The sequence below is a fragment of the Gavialis gangeticus genome, unplaced genomic scaffold, assembly GCF_001723915.1.
Source record: "Gavialis gangeticus isolate Ggan-Ray unplaced genomic scaffold, GavGan_comp1, whole genome shotgun sequence".
Taxonomy (NCBI): Eukaryota; Metazoa; Chordata; order Crocodylia; family Gavialidae; genus Gavialis; species Gavialis gangeticus.
This window is the reverse complement of record NW_017729019.1, coordinates 13,129,840-13,142,465: the sequence shown is the minus strand read 5'-3', so window position 1 is coordinate 13,142,465 and position 12,626 is coordinate 13,129,840. Positions and strand designations below refer to the sequence as shown.

The 12,626-nt window shown below is 51.5% G+C and overlaps 1 protein-coding gene across 5 annotated transcripts; it reads left to right on the top strand.

Annotated features, from left to right (window-relative positions):
- The first annotated feature begins 55 nt into the window (after positions 1–55).
- Positions 56–12,620, top strand: PHTF1 (putative homeodomain transcription factor 1). Of its 5 annotated transcripts, XM_019514093.1 has the most exons (15): positions 343–424; positions 1,688–1,845; positions 2,647–2,789; positions 3,339–3,498; positions 4,403–4,576; positions 4,662–4,739; positions 5,773–5,982; positions 8,252–8,380; positions 8,968–9,240; positions 9,464–9,595; positions 9,740–9,826; positions 10,489–10,644; positions 10,950–11,045; positions 11,596–11,721; positions 11,976–12,620. In XM_019514093.1, the coding sequence occupies exons 2-15, from the start codon at positions 1,750–1,752 to the stop codon at positions 11,994–11,996; spliced, it is 1,881 nt and encodes a 626-aa protein (XP_019369638.1). In that variant the 5' UTR covers positions 343–424; positions 1,688–1,749; the 3' UTR covers positions 11,997–12,620. The 5 variants fall into 5 exon arrangements, with proteins under 5 accessions (XP_019369636.1, XP_019369640.1, XP_019369638.1 ...); XM_019514095.1 differs by lacking the exons at positions 11,596–11,721; positions 11,976–12,620 and adding an exon at positions 62–140 and having other exon boundaries at positions 266–424; positions 9,697–9,826; positions 10,950–11,392; XM_019514094.1 differs by lacking the exon at positions 11,976–12,620 and having other exon boundaries at positions 9,697–9,826; positions 11,596–11,714.
- Positions 12,621–12,626: the final 6 nt, after the last annotated feature.

Sequence of the window (12,626 nt, the reverse complement as noted above, 5' to 3'; positions counted from 1 at the left end):
GCGTCCGCCCCCTCCCCTCCCCTGCCGACCCCCGGCCCCTTCCCGGCCGCCCTGACCCCGTTCCCCGCAGGGCTTCGGCGCCAAGCCCAAGAGGAAGGGCCGCATCCAGCCGGACCTCATCGACGTGGACCTGGTCCGAGGTAGGCCGCGGGGCCGCGTTCGTGCCGCCCGGGGCGGGGTGGAGCCGCCGGCCGTGCCGAGGGGCCCGAGGCGGGGCTGCGGGACAGGGGCCGCCCCCTGCTGTCAGCCCCTCCGTGTCTCTAAGGCTCCACGTTCGCCAAGGCCAAGCCTGACATCCCCTGGACCTCCCTGACCGGGAAGGGGATCGTGCGCGTTGTCTTCTTCCCGCTTTTCAGCCGCTGGTGGATCCGGGTCACGTCCCAGCGCATCTTCACCTGGCTGCTGGGGCTTTACCTCCTGCAAGGTAAGCAGCACGGCGGCCCAGCCCAGCGCAGCCGTGCCCGGAGTCGGAGGACCGTGCCGGCCCCCCGGCCCCGAGCAGGAGGGCGGATGTCCAGGGCTGTCCGCTGGCACCGCACGTGGTCCTCCAAATATCATGCTGCCAGGCACCACCTTTGCATCTCCTGTTAAGGGTTTTTAAATGACTCGCCATGCTGCATTTGCTCCGTCCAGCTCGTGATTAAGATGCTGGGTCACGGCCCAGGAGATCTGCCTGATTCTTTCCTTGGGGAGGTCATGTGAGCAGCCTGTGCTTGAGTTCCCCATCCATGAGATGAGATGAGGACGCTCATTCATCAGTGCATGTGAGGGGCTCTGGCAGCAACAGCGGCTGCGTAAGCACCTAGAGAAGGAAGGGCTCAGACCTTCTTTACGTGGCACTGAATCTGCCACAGGTACCATGACTTCGGTCACTTATGCTTTACACGAGCATTTTAGCGTCACTTGCACTATCATGCCGTGGCTCCGTGGCAGGCTGTGGCTTTGATACAGAAATTGCAGGGACAGTCTCTGGCTTGTGCTCTGCATGAGGGCAGCCTGGATGGTCTTCATCATCCCCTCCGGTCTTAAAATCTGTGATGTTAATTAGCTGCGTGCTGTCTGCCTGGTCGCTGTGGACTCTTGCATGCGGTTGACCCCTTTGCAGTCCAACTGCAGCTGTCCTTTGAGGGGATCCTCCAGATCAGGAAGACAGTCTGAGTGTGGAGAAAACCTGCTTTGCCCGTACCCGGGCTGCTGCTTTTTGGTCGAGAAATAGCTTGTCTAACCCTATGCTGTCCTGCCCCGCTGTAGTAGGGGAAGCAGTTTAGTGAGGACACTGTGTTGGGAAATGTGGGACCGCTCATCTCACGCTGCAGAGAGTTATCTTTCAGCAGCCCTCTTTATCTGCTGAGCTTTGTAATAACGATTCCTGGAACTGAAACTGCCTCTGCTGAAGGTGGGTGACCTTTTCATATGGCATATAGTGTCATATCACACTAAAGAGCAGACCATAAATCTTGGCTTCTGCATCTGTTGTTTTAGTAGGTTTAAAAGCTCCCATTCAAAATCAGAAGAAACTTAAAAAGAACAATGCCAGGCACCCAAAGATGAGCCGGTGCAAAACGACACGCTCTGAGCGAAAATAAACGATTGCGGCAGAAGCAGGAAACTGAGCTGAGTCCCCTTCATGCTCTTTGTGGGGAGCTCCCCTGCAGATTTTCCATCTGATACTGTGTCTCCTTTTCAGTGGTTGCAGTTGTGTTATATTTCCTGGTACCTGTTGTGAGTGCAAGTGAAATCATTGGACCAATGTGCCTTATGCTACTGATGGGAACTGTTCACTGTCAGATAGTGTCCACCCAGGTAAACAAGCCCTCAGGGAACAGCAGCAGCAGGAGGAGGAGGTGAGACAGATATCGGTCCACTAACTGGGTGTGTTTGTTGCAATCGCAGTACATGGTGTAATGTCAAAGCGAATGGGTGGAGATCCACTGTGGTTTTAAGTAAATGTTGTGTATGACTGTAGCATGTGAGTATTAGTATGGTCTGTTCCACAGGCTCTTCCATGCTTAGCCTGTCCCCTTCCCCCTTCTTTCTTCAGTTCGCTCAAATGTAAGTTTGGAGAAGTTTGGCTGGGATACTTGCCCTTTTGCCAGGTTTACACTAAGGCCCTTATCCTTTGAATGTAGCTTTAATGTCCAGGTTCCGTTAGTGGCCAGGAGGTCACCTCACAAAACAGGCTGTGCTTCTGGGCTTGGGAGCTTACCTGGGGGCGTGCTTTTGCCTTAACTCTGAGAGGTTTCTGATGCACATTCCAAAGGGGCAGAGTGGTGTGGCTCTCACCCACATCCATTTCTTACATGTTTTCTTTTTGCTTTGTGGAGGACTTTGCAGCTCATTAACTGAATATAGCACTGGGGAATGCTGGTCTCCATTCTGCCCTTCAGGTGGAGAGGGAGGCTGAGAAACTCTGTCCCTGCTAGTTTCCATGCAGAGACTGTCTATATTTCTGTGCTGCATAATTTTTCAGTTTAAATTATAGTGGTGTGTATTTGGCCCTTGGAGCATGTGCTCTGCTCCTTACATACAGAAACATTGATGTCATTTGCTTGTTGGTACAGTGGCTGTTTGCATCTAATTCTGTCTTTAAGAATTATAGATTTTTTCTTCTGTCAAACTTAATACCCATTTCCCTCCTTTTTTAACAGAAAATTACGGAAATCTGCCAGTGGGGATGGGTGCAGAGACACTGGCAGTTTGTCGTCTTCTGATAAAGCTAGTAAAGGAGAAGAGCAATCAGAACTTCTGTCCCTCGTCAACAGTTTGCTTGGCCTGGTCTTCCGAAGGAGGTGGGTGGTACTAGTGGGGTATGAGTGTTTGTAGTGCTGCTGTGTGGGAAATGAGGAGTTAAAGAAGTTAAGGGAAGTGTTTGAGTGACAGGCACATGCCCACAGGGCATGAGATGCTTTCAGCTACAACCACAAAGCTTGGGCTCTGGGAATCTGTCCTCTACCTGGAAACAGGAGGATTCCCAGTGTTTAGTTTAGGCCCACACAGTTGCAGAGTGATGGGGCCTTTCTTTCTGTCACAACTCCATGGGCTTGTATGTTCTGCTGTCCCTTTGCCCTCTGTTTTGCTATTTTTTGTTTGCACAGTTCAAAGACTGATCCCTGTCCTCATTTAAACAGTCCAGATCCATTTTCCATTATTGCTACAGTATAATGAAAATTGGAGGCAAGGAGGATGAGTTAGTATTTCAAGTGCCTGAAATCAAAAGGGAATTCTTTAGCTTCCCAGTTGTTGTTGCTTAGTCTTGCACCCAGACAAGCAAGTGACAGAGAATGTTAAAGAAATTTAGCTCCAAAATCAGAAATATTCTGTCACATTTTCTCCACCAGATTCAGGAGGGTGAAACTGGTAGCTGAAAAAGGGACGGAAACAGAAAATGGTGCAAGTTCTGTGAACCGGGGCGTTAAACACAGACAGTCCAGATCTGAATATCGACTACTACACTTGAAAGACAGAGAGAAACTTGCAGATGGGGGAAAGAATCATCAGGTAATTAAAAGAAACTTGAAATCGTTTTTATCACTGTACTGACTTTTCAGCTGTGTGATTCTTGGTTCTGACACCTACCTGTGAGATGTAAATATAAATCCCATCTTGAATACTTGACAGGACACAGTCTGATTACGCTAAATGCAAAAACCTGTAGCAAAAGGAATATGGGTCCTTTCTACTGAAGTAAGTGCTTGGTTTTTGGGGAGCCCTCAGTTCAAGGACTGGATGATTAAATCACCAGTAATGGAATTCCATTAAACATGAACAGACTTCGTAATGCAGCCATCTCAAGCCCCTGCACTTGCAGATCTTAGCAGCTGACATCTGATTTCTTCTGTGCAGGCACTAAAATATTAATGCTTTGGGTTCTTTTTGGATTTGGGTTCAGAGTGAGGGCCCCCCACCACAGTCCTGCTTAAGGTAGTTAGGTAAGAACCTTGAAACGAGCCATGCTCTTCTTCCCCAAAGGCTGCTGTACACAAGGGAGACATTTGGAACAGTTTTAGCATATGAGACATGTCTCTCAAGGCACCCAGCCCTATCTTGCACACAGGAGAATGCAGCGCCTTGTGTGCAGGGCCGGTCTTTGAAGCCTCCGACTGCTTGCAGCAAGGAGCAGACAATGACCTTTCATCCCATTCTGGTTTGTTATTGGAGGGGTGAGGTTTCCTCTTGAAACGTCTCTTCCCCTCTCTCTCCATTGCAGGGAGGCGTGGCTAGACCATAGGTTGCCTGTGCCTTCTGAAGTTATTTCCCCCTTACTGCCTACTGTAGATGTAGAGGCGAGGCTGCAGAATGCCACGGTGTTGCATTGGTAGTGTGGCCCAGGCGGGGTGGTGGTCAGCTTGGTTTTGTTAGCCCTGTTTCCTAGCACTGGTTTGAATGGTTGCTCTTCTTCCAGGAGGGCTCCATGCACACGGGTGGCATTTCTGATGAGCTGTCAAGTGACGAGGATGCTGAAGCTGTGGCACAGAGGATTTTGTTACGCAGAAGCGTAGAAGGGGCCTCCAGTGACAATAGCTATGAGGACAAGAACAGGAATCCTCTCATTTCCCCAAACCAGCCTGTGTTCCAGGTAGATCTGGTGGGTTACCTCAGACTCCACAAAGTTCGCTGTTACTAGCACTTGACTTATGTCTCCTCCTTTTTGTTGATGGCAGGTTAAGCAAGCTGGTAAAGGTACCAGAGATTCTGACAGCCTGGTAGAATCCGAACTCGAATCGACAGCCTTTAGTCAGGTATGAGTTCTACAAAACGAGTCAATTGCATCAGCATTGCCAGGAGTGAGCAGAGTGGCATGGCTGTAATTCTCACTGCTATCTTGGTTTACCCAGTCCTGGTCATTCCCTGCTGACATTTTTATACAGTCATTCTTTATCATCCCAGCAAGAATCCAAACAGCCAGTCTGTTCCATGAGCCTTCATATGTTTGTCCCTGTCTCTGAATCCTCATGAATAGATCGCAGCACAAGAGGAAGGGGAAGAAATTTATTTTCAATGCTAAGCTCTTTCTTTGAATCCTTTGCTCCACACATAGTCTGAAAGGCAGAGTAGTTGCTTCAAGCAGTTTAGTTATCAACAAGCAAGAGATTCCATAGCTCTCCAATTATGTACATGTTTTATAGCCTGCTAAAGTAGGAGAGCCACGAGGTGAAGATTTTGTTCTCCAGGTAGAAGGCTTTGTAACTGACACCGTTAAAAAAGCCCTCCATTATTGTTCTCATTCCTTGTAGTGAATTTTGAAACAGTTAACAATGTGCCTTGTGTTGAATCATCTCTTGGCAGCAGCCATATGCTTGGTGTGGCCTGCGATCACTGTTTCTTAGGAACTCATCTCTCGGAAGGATGACATTTGTGTTGGGGTGATCATCAAGCTTTATTCGAAAAAACAGAAAAAATTCTGTTTCACAGAAATCAAGAATACCCTCCCATCCTGCTGTATAAATCCTCACTAAACTCTTTCCCACACTGAAGAAGCAGCTAATAAAATGCACTATAAATTCTGGCTCTGTTTTCTCAGACTTCAGAGTTTTCATGAATCTTGTGTAAGTTATTCTGAAGGTGGGAAAACACTGGTGACTTTTTGCTGTGAGTTCGTGTTCAAAGGCTGCCTGCTGCAAAAGCATCCCTGTGTAGAAGTGTCCTTAGAGTTCTAGCTTGTCAGCATGGCTTGAGGAGTGGCTGTGATTGTGACCATGTAGCTTTAAGCTGCAAAGCTGGTTTCTGTGCCTTGGTTGAAGATTTCCGATAAGCCTTCTTTCTTCTTTGAAGGAATCCAGGTCTTGTTTTAGTGCTGGGTCCCGGAGCTGCAGCATCTCCCGGAGGGACTCGGAGAGCACCCGCCACGATTCAGAGACGGAGGACATGCTTTGGGATGACCTGCTCCATGGGCCAGAGTGCCGCTCCTCCTATACCAGTGACAGCGAAGAAGCTAACATGAGAGGAAGTAAACGGGATCTGAAAGAGGATGTTTTCCAGCAGGTCTGTTGAACCACTTGCAACAAATTAGAACGGGGTGGGCAAAATGCGGCCCGCGGGTCGAATGCGGCCTGCCAGGCCATTTTACCCGGCCCGTGGGGCCCCTAAAAAATTAATATTTATCTGCCCGTGGCTGCCTGTCATGCGGCCCTTGATGGCTTGCCAAAACTCAGAAAGCGACCCTCCACCCAAAATAATTGCCCGCCCCTGAATTAGAAGGAGAATATGAAATTGTCTTCTCGTGTTAGTTTCTAGCCCAGGGATTATCAACATTTTCTAACAAGTGTAGCTCCAGTGGCCAGATGCAAAGGGCCGGGGGGCATGGTGGCAGCAGCTGCACGTGGAGGACAACAGCGTGATGTGGTTAGTGGTGCTGGAGGCCACGTGTGAGCTCCCTGCATCAGCATCCGGCTAGCTGAGCAGCGCGCAGAAGGGTGCCGCTGCCCTAGCCCACTTGGATCTGTCCCGAGCCACCCAGCACTGGCCAGGGTTTTTTTTGGCACTGTTTTGGGGCACAGTGGCAGAAAAACCCTGATGTTCAAAGTGCAAACCATCCACCCCTCAACCAGGGGTTTAGGCACCTAGAAAAGCCAGCTTTCCCCGCCAGCCTCCACACAACCCAGCATAGCTGAGGGGCTAGAGGGGTCCAATTAGGCTGAGGCTTGAACCCACAACCTTTGCTACCAAGGGTAGCACCCGTACCACTGAAGTACCAGGGAAGGCTGATAGCTGTTTGCTGTCATGGGCCCCTTGAAGCCTAGTGGCCAGGCCCCCTCCATTGAAAGAGGCAGGAGCCTTCCCACAAAACAGGGAGACGGTAGGACCAGAACCTCAGCACCAGCAGCAAGAGGTCCTGCACTGTGCACCACAGGACCCAGCTGTCTCAGACTTTCGCTTCTAGACCCCTTGAGTCTTTCCATGTGGACATGCACTGGCTGCACTACAAGGGGAACCCTGGGAAGGCTACCGCCTCTGCTTGTCTGGTGGCCAAAGCCCCATACGTTCATGCAGGGTCTATGGGTTTGACTCTGCACAGGGCCAGCATCCTTTGGTTGCCAAGGCCGATCATATTTGCCATGCCGGAGAGGAACAAGTCACAGCCGCCTGTGCTCGAGTCCAGAGACATCAGGCTGGAGGCCAGGAGGTCTGCCTTTGTTTCCGGCCAAGGGAGTTAGCTGGAACGTGTGAAGCCGTGTGGCACGTTCCCCTGGGCTCTGGGGACCGGTCTTCTCCAGCTGCTCAGCAGGGGCCACTGTGGGGTCCCAGCTCCTGGGGTGCAGAGAAGAGGGGCTCGGAAGCTTCCAGCCACAAGGAAATCTGGACCCCCCAACTTGCACTTCGCAGCACCGTGCCCCGGCCCCCTGGCTCTCGGGGAGACCTGGGGCTGGGGGCCAGCGGCAGCCTTGGGCTGCCCTCTGGGAACTGAACAGCCATGTCCTGCAGAGCTCGGATATGTGCGGACCCAGGGAAGGCTGCCTGCCCAAATATTCTCACCCAGGGCCTGGTCTAGACCAAGGTCGAGCTGCAGAGCTGCCTATGGGGCTTCAAAAGGTAAAGGGCCAGGAGCCAGGCGCCCACTTGGCAAAACCTGGACCAGCACCCAGTGGCGGCTGTCCTCGTGGAGGAGTCATAGGGCTGTGCCCAGAAGGCTGCTCACCACCCCAGTGATCTTCTGCCATGTGAAGGCGCAGGAGCTGCACAAGGGGCAGGCCAGCAGCTGGTGCTGGCTGGACACCCTCCTCTGCCCAGCACTGGGAGGCAGAGCCTTGCTCTGGCTGTAGGGGGACCTCTGAGCCCGGGGGACCGGTGCTTCCCGCTCGGGGCTGAACAGAAGCTCCTCTGCCCTCCTGACAGATCCCCGGCCCTGTGCTGGATCATGACCACACATGGCCGCGGACTGAAGGCAGACCTGCCTGCAGCACCACCTCTTCCAGCCCCTTTCCCTTTCCCTGAACTGTGTGCAGTACTGCCACAGCCTCTAAAACTTTGTGAAGTATTTCTTTCTTCTCAGTTCAGGGGTGTATGCGTGTCCTGACGACAGTGCTTTGCTCAGTGGATGTATTGTTTCAGTCTTTACTGTTACTGTAGGATGTCTGCAGTTTTCACAGTGACCAGAAGCCCTGTCTGGATTAGGGCCTTGTGCTAGGAGTGGGTGAATACACACATTTATTTGCCTGGAAGAGTTAGCTTGCAGCCAAACACTGTCAGTAAAAATGTTGCCTCTTTTGAAATGGTTTGTATCTTCTGTACAACATTGCATTGTCTTCCTTAGAACCATTTGTTCTGGCTACAGAATACCAGCCCTGCATCTGCAAGAGTGAGTGCCCTAATCTGGGAAGGGAATGAGTGCAAGAAGCTGGACATGTCTGTACTGGAGATCAGTGGCATTATCATGAGCAGGGTAAGAGGAGCATGATGGTGTTTGATGGGAAACGTGATGCGTGCAGGCTGTACGAATCAAGCACTTCAGAGTAAGTCTGGCACAGCCAGGAGGGTCTGGCATGCTCTGAAGTAGCTCATTAGAGAGATGTAAGGAGCTGTGTTTAGAGGTGCACCGATACATTGATCCAATATTGGATCAGCACCGATATAAAAAAAACTGATTGTATTGGAGATTGGCCTGATGTTGCTGATAATTTGGTCAATAAATACCTGTGCGTGTGCGCAGCCACAGCACAGCACGTTGGTAGTGAGGAGTGCCGCCCAGCAGCTTGGAGAGCTGCATGCAACTGGTAAGTCTGTTGTGGTGGAGAGGAAGGGGGAAGGGAAGGGGCGTGGGGGCGTAGATCAACGCTCTCCACGGTGAGGGAGGGAGTGGGGCAGGGGCTGGGGTAGGTGCTACCCAGCCAGGGCAGGGCGGGCATGGGATGGAGCCGTGGCTCATCAAGAGGGCATGAGGGGCAGCTCCTGCCACTGCATGCACCTCAGGGGGTCACGAGGGAATGGGGGGTAGCCACATCACACTACTGCCCTGTCTCTGCTCTCCAGGTTAATGCCTATCAGCAGGGAGTGGGCTACCAGATGCTGGGCAACACCATCACTATCGGGCTGGCGTTTCTTCCCTTCCTCTACCGGCTCTTCCATACCAAGAACCTGGAGCAGCTATGGTCCATTTCTGTGAAGGACCTGCTGCATGTCTTCTGTGGGGCACCTACCATTACCCCTGTCATCATCCTGGCTGTGATTAACTTCCTTGAGCGGCTGTGCCTAACATGGATGTTCTTCTTCATGATGTGCGTTGCTGAGAGAACCTACAAACAGGTTTGTCTAGTTGTGCCCTTCCCCTCCGTCAGTGTGTCCTTTGCCTCACTGCAGTAACCGTGGCGCTGCTTAGTAGCTAATCTGTAACTAACCCGGCTTGCCCGTGTCGATAAGCAACAGCCTAATCGTGTAGCCCCCCAATCCAGTGCTGCAGTAGGGGAGCTGTTCCTGTTAGACAACCCCAAGCAGCACAGCTTCTACCCATGTGTATTTGTCTTTGCAGCGTCTTTTGTTTGCCAAGCTTTTTAGCCACATCACATCTGCTCGGAAAGCCAGGAAGTATGAAATCCCTCACTTCAGACTCAAGAAAGTGGAAAATATTAAAATATGGTTATCCCTTCGCTCCTATCTGAAGGTGAGACTTGCTTAGCTGATGTTTGCAGCTGGCATTCAGGGCATCACTTTCTTTTCCTGGGTAGTGACAGCTGTCCATCTCTGGTCAATATTTTGCTGCAGCTCTGGAGAGATCCAAGCTTTAAGTCATTATTTGTTTCCACAGAGGCGAGGGCCCCAGCGATCTGTGGATGTAGTTGTATCTTCCATCTTTTTACTGGCTCTGTCAATTGCTTTTATATGCTGTGCACAGGTGAGATGTTCACATTTGTTTCCGGTGAGTAAGGACAAGCTGGCAGTAGAGTGTATGCTGCTACATGTAAATGGCCTATAGATCCTCTCTAGGCTTCAGAGAGACCCTTACAGAGCTAGTGACAATTGTAGGGCACTTGAGGCTGCAGACTAGCATGCTCACACACTCCAGGGCAGTGCAGGGGTTTTGGGGGTGCAACGGGAGAGGCTCACAGGCAGGTCCCTTAACAAACCGTAAGCATGTGGTATCATCGGCAAGCAGGGCTGGAAGGGCCCTCACAGCATCACGTCTAGTCCAGCCCCCTGCTCAAGGCAGGAGCATCCCTAATGGGTCTGTCTGTCTGTCCTGTGCGTGAAAACTTCCAGGGATGCCGACTCCACAATTTCTATTCCAATGCTTGACCCGCCCTCCTGCTCTCTAACCTCTATTTCCCCTGCCATAGTTTGAGGCTGTTGCTCCTAGTCCTGTCCGCTACAGCCAGCCCACGTCCATCTCCACCCTGTGTATAATCACCGAGTGCTCATGTATAGCAGGCAGGGCATTGCCCTTGGTCCTGGTGTGGGATAGAGGGTATGTGATGTAATCTGACCTTTGAGCTGCACCTAGTGGTACCAGGGACTGTTTCCAGCAGGTTGCTGATTTCAGTGTCACATTCTGTGCAGGTGCTAAAAGGTCACAAAACATTCCTGAACGCTGCTTACAACTGGGAGTTTCTGATCTGGGAAGCAGCCCTCCTCCTCTTTTTACTGCGCCTGGCGTCCCTGGGCTCCGAGACCAACAAGAAGTACAGCAATATCTCAATCCTGCTAACGGAGCAGGTACTTCTGCTGCAGTCCCCTCCTTGGGGCTTCCTGTTTGTAATAGGAGTGGGCATACACACACAGCAGGGGACCAGGGCTTGGATGTAAACGAAGGGAGACAGACAGTAGTGCTGGAACTAATTTTCTGTGTTGAGGGTGGGGAGGGGAATGCTCCCCCCACTTGAGACCAGAGTTCAATCCCATGTGTGTTAAAGACTGGGAGGCCAGTAAGTGAGCAGCAGCCCCGGCAGTTGTGGTGACTGGGGGGTAAGGCTGGCACTACTGGCTGCTGCTCTGCTCTGTAATACATGTTTCTGTCACAGATAAACCTGTATTTGAAGATGGAAAAGAAGCCAAACAAGAAGGAGCAGCTCTCACTGGTGAACAACGTGCTAAAGCTGTCTACAAAACTCCTGAAGGTGAGTTCCCAGCTGTACAAGCCTCCTCTAGGCTCACAGAAACTGGACGGGCTAGAATGCTGGTGTGGAGAGACCCCGGACTCTCACACCCACCTAGTATTTCCTTAGGCACTGCTGTCTGGGCCCAGCTGCTGTCTCGTGCCTCATAAGCCCTTTGAAGCAGACCCCATCTTTTTGGTTTGCGCAGCTTCTTCTCCCTCCCTCCCCGCCACAGTGGGCCTGCTTGCTACAGGGCCAAACTTTAGGGATCTCCCCTGCAGGCATGGTACTACACAGCTGACTTGAGCCATGCCAAGAAAAGAAAGTATGTGTAGCCAGAAGGAGCGTAAACTAGCAGGCTCGTGGCTCTGCCAGCCTGCTGTGTCCAGCCATTCAGCCACTAGCTATGAAATGCAATAGCAGGGGCAGAGAGGTGCCCTTCGGCCAGTGGGAGCTGAAGAACAGGTCCACTTGGGAGGGGAGAAGCAGGAGCCTGCCTGTATCCACACTGTTTAGGCCGCTAGTAACTCCACATCCACTCTTATCCTAATCTCCATTTTTTTCATTGCAGGAGCTAGACACGCCCTTTAGACTCTACGGTCTGACCATGAACCCTTTAATCTACAACATCACGCGTGTTGTGATCCTGTCGGCTGTTTCAGGTGTTATAAGTGATCTTCTGGGATTCAACATCAGAGTAAGTGCAGCCGAGATGGCCACGGGCGTGTTCTGGTGGTCACTGCGCTGGGCTGATGGAACAGCCGAGCCCTTTCCTGACTCTGCCACTGTTAGGTGGTGGCCAGCTCTTGTCACTGCTGCCATGTGCCTGACAACACTTAGCACTGAGGCCCCAAGCATCACAGCCCACTAACCTGAGGGGTTTGGAATGGGACTGTTGGTATGCTCTGATCTGGTTGCTTTCACACCCGTCTCTCTAACGTCTCCCTCTAGTTATGGAAGATTAAACCATGAGCTGACCACACACTGCAACTCGGCACTTGCCTTCCCGGCAGAGGGGCAGAGCAGAGAGAAGAGGGACGGTGGCTGGCTGCAGAGTGCTCGCAACCTCTGGCAGATCTTTCACCAGTATTTCTTACCTGGAGGTTTGGTTTGTGTCAAAGGGTCACCCACAGCTTATTTCATCACCTGCAGAATAAACAGGTGAAGCCAACCCACAACCCACTACTGAGTGATGCAGTGAGATTCAGGGCTGCAAAATGAACACACTTGAGCCATCAGTTGCATAGCAGATTCATGCTGTTTACACGAGGAGGGCTGTTTCCCACCAGGAGAGAGGATAGTTTTGCGAACACTAATGCAGGACACCAACCTACGGGCCTTAGCAGAACAAGCAAACGTGACTGCATCCATGTATGATACACCTTAACGCACTCCAGGGGCAGTTCAGCAGCTACCTACCGTCAATGGGGTACACGTATACACCTTCATGGCAGTAGGTTGGAGGAGGTGGGTCAAGCCCATCTGGTAAGTCTTAAAGCTTTCCACTTCACAGTGCCTTACTCTATAGACATGCCTGCCTCAGAAGGGTAAGGCCCAAATCCTTAGTGACAAAACCGAAGGGCAGGCTGATGGGCACCACGG

Bases quoted from the DNA above. Each gene is read 5' to 3' on its own strand.
- PHTF1 (XM_019514091.1), top strand. From the start codon at position 1,750: ATGTGCCTTATGCTACTGATGGGAACTGTTCACTGTCAGATAGTGTCC. The intron at 5,983-8,251 runs GTCTGTTGAACC...TGTCTTCCTTAG, and splicing joins AAGAGGATGTTTTCCAGCAG to AACCATTTGTTCTGGCTACA. The intron at 9,596-9,696 runs GTGAGACTTGCT...ATTTTGCTGCAG, and splicing joins CCCTTCGCTCCTATCTGAAG to CTCTGGAGAGATCCAAGCTT.